This window comes from Aptenodytes forsteri, unplaced genomic scaffold (assembly GCF_000699145.1).
Source record: "Aptenodytes forsteri isolate BGI_AS27 unplaced genomic scaffold, ASM69914v1 Scaffold4, whole genome shotgun sequence".
In the NCBI taxonomy this organism is placed as follows: domain Eukaryota; kingdom Metazoa; phylum Chordata; class Aves; order Sphenisciformes; family Spheniscidae; genus Aptenodytes; species Aptenodytes forsteri.
In genome coordinates, this window is record NW_008795442.1 from 2741430 (window position 1) to 2747429 (window position 6000).

The 6000-nt window shown below is 41.9% G+C and overlaps 1 protein-coding gene across 1 annotated transcript in view; it reads right to left on the reverse strand.

Moving 5' to 3' along the window:
• GNS (glucosamine (N-acetyl)-6-sulfatase) overlaps positions 1-5431 on the reverse strand; it is a 20526-nt gene extending 15095 nt beyond the window's left edge. The window contains exons 1-4 of the mRNA XM_019472547.1: positions 5377-5431; positions 4509-4715; positions 2894-2959; positions 2408-2506 (exon numbers count right to left, since the gene is read on the reverse strand). Of these exons, the coding sequence (XP_019328092.1) occupies positions 2408-2506; positions 2894-2959; positions 4509-4715; positions 5377-5400 (396 nt within the window). The 5' untranslated portion in view covers positions 5401-5431. The remainder of the gene's footprint in view (positions 1-2407; positions 2507-2893; positions 2960-4508; positions 4716-5376) is intronic.
• Positions 5432-6000: the final 569 nt, after the last annotated feature.

Below are 6000 nucleotides of genomic sequence, written 5' to 3' on the forward strand. Positions count from 1 at the left end.
TTTGTTGGAGAAGAAAAGTCATACCTCCAAAGGAAAACAGCAGGTATTTGAAAAATTCCAAACTAGACATTCATAACTTATTTAGAGCTCGGTAGTACTGAGAACATTTAAACTATTTCAGAAGCTTATTGCTTGCTCATCTACAAGTGTCCAGAACAGCAGCTCATGATAAAAAAAAGTCCCAAGTGTTCATGTTAAACAAATCATTCATCCCACATCTCTGAACAGCTTTCTACTTCAGACCTTTGCATTATTTAGACCTGGAAAGCTCATCAAAAGTTTGTGCTTATTCCAAGTATCAACAAAATCCACCTAAACTCTGCTTTCATCAAGCAAAATTCGAGCTTTCTTTAACACAGCCTGAGTCTGTCTGAGGGTCTCAGATGCCATCTCCTGACTGATAGATCCCAGTTTAGCAGTTTCAATTGTCTTCAGAAATAGCAATAGTTCTGAAAAAGTTTTTCAGCCCCACTGTTTACAGCACACACTCATGCTGTAGCAAGCTCCTAGTTTCTAAGGGGTGCCACATTTCCACTCGTGAAGCCGGAAGCTCTAGTGAAGGAGAGTGCCAGATCCACTCACTCAGGCCACTTCACTGCACTTTCATTTTCATTCCAGCCTATGCACAATTTCAAGTAGCAAGTTAGAAGAGATTGCAAATTCCATTTTGGCCTTCCCTTGGTCAGCCTTTGAAATTAAAGCTTCAGAGGTATTACTCACAGATGAGTTCTTCACTATTCAAATCTTGCAACATTTTCCTTTCCTGTCTGATTAGTATACCCCATTTTGGATATACTTTTCTTTCTCTAGAAGAAACAACATAGTAGGAATCCCCTCCTCTTCCTTCCTCCTAACTTCTACATCTAAGCAAGTGGGGCTGGACTTCAGTTACATGACAACAGAATTAACGGAGGATAAGAACTGTGTGAAGTTCAAAAACCTGGTTCAGAAACCAGTATGATGTAGGTAAACTCAGAGGTAGTCAGCTTAGATTTTGTTAGCTTAAGCTGCAACATGTCAGGACTGCAGTAGACAGATCCAGGTGTTCAGATTCTTAATACCAGACTTAAGTACCCAGATGTCCTTAGTCAGGACAAGAAAGCTTGTGCATCACATCAAGCAACACAGGAATTTCGCATAAGCGATTTACTCCTGTGCACTGCCCATCGAGTGAATTAAACTCAAACACTAGGTCTGGAATGCTGAATACATATTTGGTAACTACAGGCAGAAGGTAGAATGCAGCACACTGAAAATTGTAATACACTGCTATATCAATAGGTAACACACCACAAGAGGTTTATGCAGCAATGACCTGTTGGTCAAAATGCTTATGAGCTCCTGAAGGACCAAAAAAGACCAGTACAATGCCAGTAATAGGATAGTCTCACTTCTGGCTTATGAGTTCCAATCTAGCTTTAGACAGTGTAAATCTAAATTTAATCAGACAGCTGTTCAGTACCCTAAGAAACATCAATCAGTTCTTTTCCTAGTAAGCAGCTGTCTGTGCTCAAGAACCCACTGGAATGAAAGTCATTAGGGTCTCAATGGAAGACTACAAGTTGACTGCACGAGGGGACTTCTCGGAGAAGAACTTTCCTGAGTGCTGCATGTGAGCTCCTAGCACTACCAACTCATAGACAGCATGTCAAATTAAGGCTCCAGCTTGGCGGGCAGGGGGAACACTGCCAAAAAAATCCTCCAAGCTAATACTACATGCTAAACAGGGCCTCAAGAGAGCTACAATAACTCTTCCAACTTTCCTTTAAGCATTTGATATCTTTGTTACCTCTTTTTACCTTAAGAGGATAAAGAGGCTAAAGACTCCCCTGGTCAGCTACACATTTTGGCATAGTCCATACATTGCCCTCGCACACTATGAAGGATCAATTAGCCTTTGATATTTCCAAGTTATCAGTTTGACTAGTTAGAAATTACAAGATACTGACACATCATACCGTCTATCAAACAAAACATGGTGTAAAGTTATTTTTACATGCTTACCTTCCCACCAAAATCTTGGCCCAGTTAATCTGCTACAGAAGTTGTGTATTGTAATGAAACACATCCTTCTATGAAGTAATTTAAGACATTGCCTACATGCATCATGTTCCTCATGCACCGTAGCAGTCAGTATTAACCTCTCAGTGAGGGTACTGGCTAGCAAATAGGCAGTTGGAATCCCTTTCCTCTCCACAGCTCGTACACACAAACTTGTCATTTCTAAATATACCCAGAATCTTGCTCTGCTGATTAATGCCCACCCACCATCACGACAGCACAATCACGTATTTATGAACTAATGCAGCCTAACAAATTGTCATCCCCACCCTTCCCCAAGCCCCAGCATGAGGCATTATCTGGTCATAAGCAGCTTCTGTAACACAAGTGTTGCAAAATTTCTTACCAGTACATCTGTCAGATAATCTACACTGTAATTTTCACCATGCCTTCGTGCTTTGCCATTTACTGAAAGAGTATAGTTGTAGTACTTTGAATTTTTCTCCTGTGAAAAAGAAAAGTCGTGTGCATATTTATACAAAGTGACACGTACATTGGTTACTTGAAACAATCAAAACGAGCTGCCAACAAGCATTTGTCAAATAGGTTATAAGCACTTGTCACAAGGACACCGCAAGAATTCTCAGAACTGGTCTCCAACAACAAAACTTGTTTTATGGCTTTACAAGTCGGGGTTCTTCCCCAGGCACCTTAGTAGGAGTAGCCTTTGTGAAAGCCAAGGATCTGATATGCAACAGAGGAAAAAAAGGGAAGAAAATTTGCATTAAGTTGTTAGATGCTCTTTGCCTGCTCTTTCGTGACCAGCAAAGTTAGAACACGAGTTGGATTACAAAGCAACCAAAATTAAGTATTTATAAAAAGAGTCACATACCAAAGCATACCAAAAACTCCATCCAGGAGGAACATGACCTACTCCCCCTGCATCCTCTGCTCCGTACTGAAAAAAGACAGACCATGACTCACAGTTTCGATTATGATGAATAAAAGCTAGAAATTACATTTCGTATTCATGTGCTTTATTCAACACTAGTCAGAAACCACATTAAGCCAAATTCAATTTCAGAATGAAAAAAACCAAATATATATGCATACAAAAACGTATGTACAGCCTGTTAAAGAGACCAGGGTTAAATAATTAGAAAGACAGTAACTGAAAGCGTGGCATTCACCAATAAAATTTACATTTTATTCCCTGTTCTACTTTGCACATGAAAATACGCAGAGATCCTGGAGAACATATGGTACCCCATCAGGTAATGAGAGGTGATCAAAACACGCATGCGACGACATTCTTAGGCTTTGTGATAACAGTTCACAAGATACTAAAGAAAATGTCACATAGACCAACAGCTTCCATCATCCTCCTCCAAAAGGGGGTGCGAACTTTAAGCAATGCTAGCCTCTTGCCACCTCAGTGCCAAATAATCTACAGCAACTAGCCTTTAAGCCAGCAAAAAAAAGGAAAGTAGCTGCTGAATCCATGCCAAACTCAAAACAGAGGGTGCCTCAGAACAACACAATGCGTTTCCTCAGGGCTGCCCTCTCCCATCTACGTGGCTCGCCTAACTGCAGGGACAGGAGACTATGCTCAGTCAAGGGATGCTCAGAGAAAGCCAGATTAGTTTCCCTTCCCCTAGCTGCCTCGGTAACATCAGCAGAAACAAATTTCTGCCTGCTATGAAAATTCATGTTCCATTATTCTATTATACCACCATTTTCCACCAAGAGATGCAAGGAAAATAACGCCGTTAAGAACCCTGTAACTCATCTAGCTCCAAATACAATTCCATCACACGAGGCACACCTGATTTTAGAGCTTTCAGCACTGAATTTTACAGCTTACCATAAACTACAACAAACTACAGCTTAGTTAAAAACAGAAAAAACAAAAGCACACACATACAAGTGCTTGAATGATGAAGTGTTGGGTAACCTCTGTAAAGAGCTCCAATAATATCTGTTCTCCCAGTGAATTTGCCTCAGTGGACATTTACTATTTAAAATACCATATTAACTGCTAAAAAGAAAATAGTCCTCTGATAAGGGGATATATCGGTAAGGAATATTGAGACAAACCAATTTTTTTTCTTTAACATTATTCTAACATCGTGCCTGGTCTGGCATTGGCTTGATGGTGTTCTTCAATACCACATGCCAATCATCTATCCTTTTCCCCTGTCATCATCTCTAACAATTAACACATCTGAACATACTAAAAAAGCCTTTGGATTCCATCATCCTCTCAAAATTAACTTTTAAAAACATTCAGGCACCTACAGGACCCGATTTTAACCAAGTTAAAGATTTGAACTTTGCATCGTATTTATCCCATCTCAGCAAAGAGAACTGTTCATCCAAGTAACATCATTTTTAACATTTTGGGGACCCACCATCAGCTACAAATACAGAAATCACTGAATGTTTTAGAAAGGTGGATAAATGCAAATGAACTGTGTCACAGTAAAAAAAAAAAAAGCACAAAATACCTCATTCAAATACTTTCCAGCAAAGAACGTTTGATAACCACACATAGTTTTGAGCAGCGCTGGGAAGGTGTATGGTTCTTGAATCTTCTGCCATAACTTGCTGCTACAGTTTCCTTCCAGAGTGTTATTGACAACATGATGATTATGTGGATATTTTCCTGTTAAAATGCTAGCTCGGCTGGGACAGCAAAGTGCACTGGGAACATACTGGAAAGACAGGATAAAGAGATACAAGATTGACATTGTAAAACAATTTTTCCTCATAATTTATAGTTTTGAAGTATCAGCTAGTAGGTTGATTAAAGAGTTGAGCAACACGAAGAATTACATCCCAAGTATTTTCACTAGTGGAAAGCTGCACATGAAACTGGTTTTAGGCTTCTGCATCACATGCCCTTCAACCCCATCCCCCCATTACAGAATAGATGTAGTTCCTACACAGCAGCAAGTATCCATTAAAATACTGTTTGCCAGTTGATTCACTCAATTATTTTAGCCATGGCAATATATTGGAATATTAAAAGAGTGAAGTGGGTTTTCAGCATGCATGAAGCTGAAAATTTTAAGTAGCCTCTTCTAAGGCTTCTCAGTTTGTAATAAAAATATTCAGATTGCTCAGTTTTACTTTACTGCTTAAGGAAGTTGGCACAAGCACTTTTAGGAAGCGAAACTTTCCCTCTCAGATTCTAAATGTGACCTTGAGCTATATTAATTTTGTGACCTAAAAGTAGTTAGAGATTGAATTTAAAAAAGCCACACACATACGTACAGACTTCATAAAACTATTACCAGATTTTAAATTACTTAAGATACAAACTACACAAATGCACATACCTCAGAAGTTCAAAGAGGTAACGTAAACACTTACTGCATTTAGGAAGGTTATTCCCATCTGCGCAATGAGAGCGTTAGTCTTCTTTAGGGGTGTCTGGAAGAAAGGTACCAAACCGAAATCAGCTAAAAACGTAAGGGCGCTAGGTGAAGTAGCGGAGTTGAAGCAGTTGCATGGCTAGCTTAAAGAAGGCCCACTGCCACAGCTTTTGGGCATCGCCCAGGCAAGCCACCCAGAGCACCTTTTTGCTAGGGCCTCGTGTGACCACAGCAGTTACGCAAGTCAGCCCAAGAGGGCAGAAGCACGGGGAGCTTTCAGGGACTACCTGCAGCTGCAGAGGCTGTGCTCGAGAAGCCCCAGCCTCGACCCGCTTCAGCCTTGGTGGCTTCCCAGAGACGCTGCACTCACCCGAGGAAGCCCACCATGACGCTCCCTTCAGCTGCCCCGGGGCACCACGACCCCCCCCCTCCCCCGGGGCAACTCGGCCCGAGGCCGCGGAGACCGTCCCCGGCCGCGGGCTGGGCCCTAGCAGCGCCGCTTGTCACCCCAGGCCTCCTCAGCGGCCGAAACGACCCCCGCCTCACACCGGGCCCTCTCCCGGCTGTCCCCAGCCCGCAGCCGGGCTACGCAAGCTCGGCGGGCGGCGAGCACCCCCTCGGC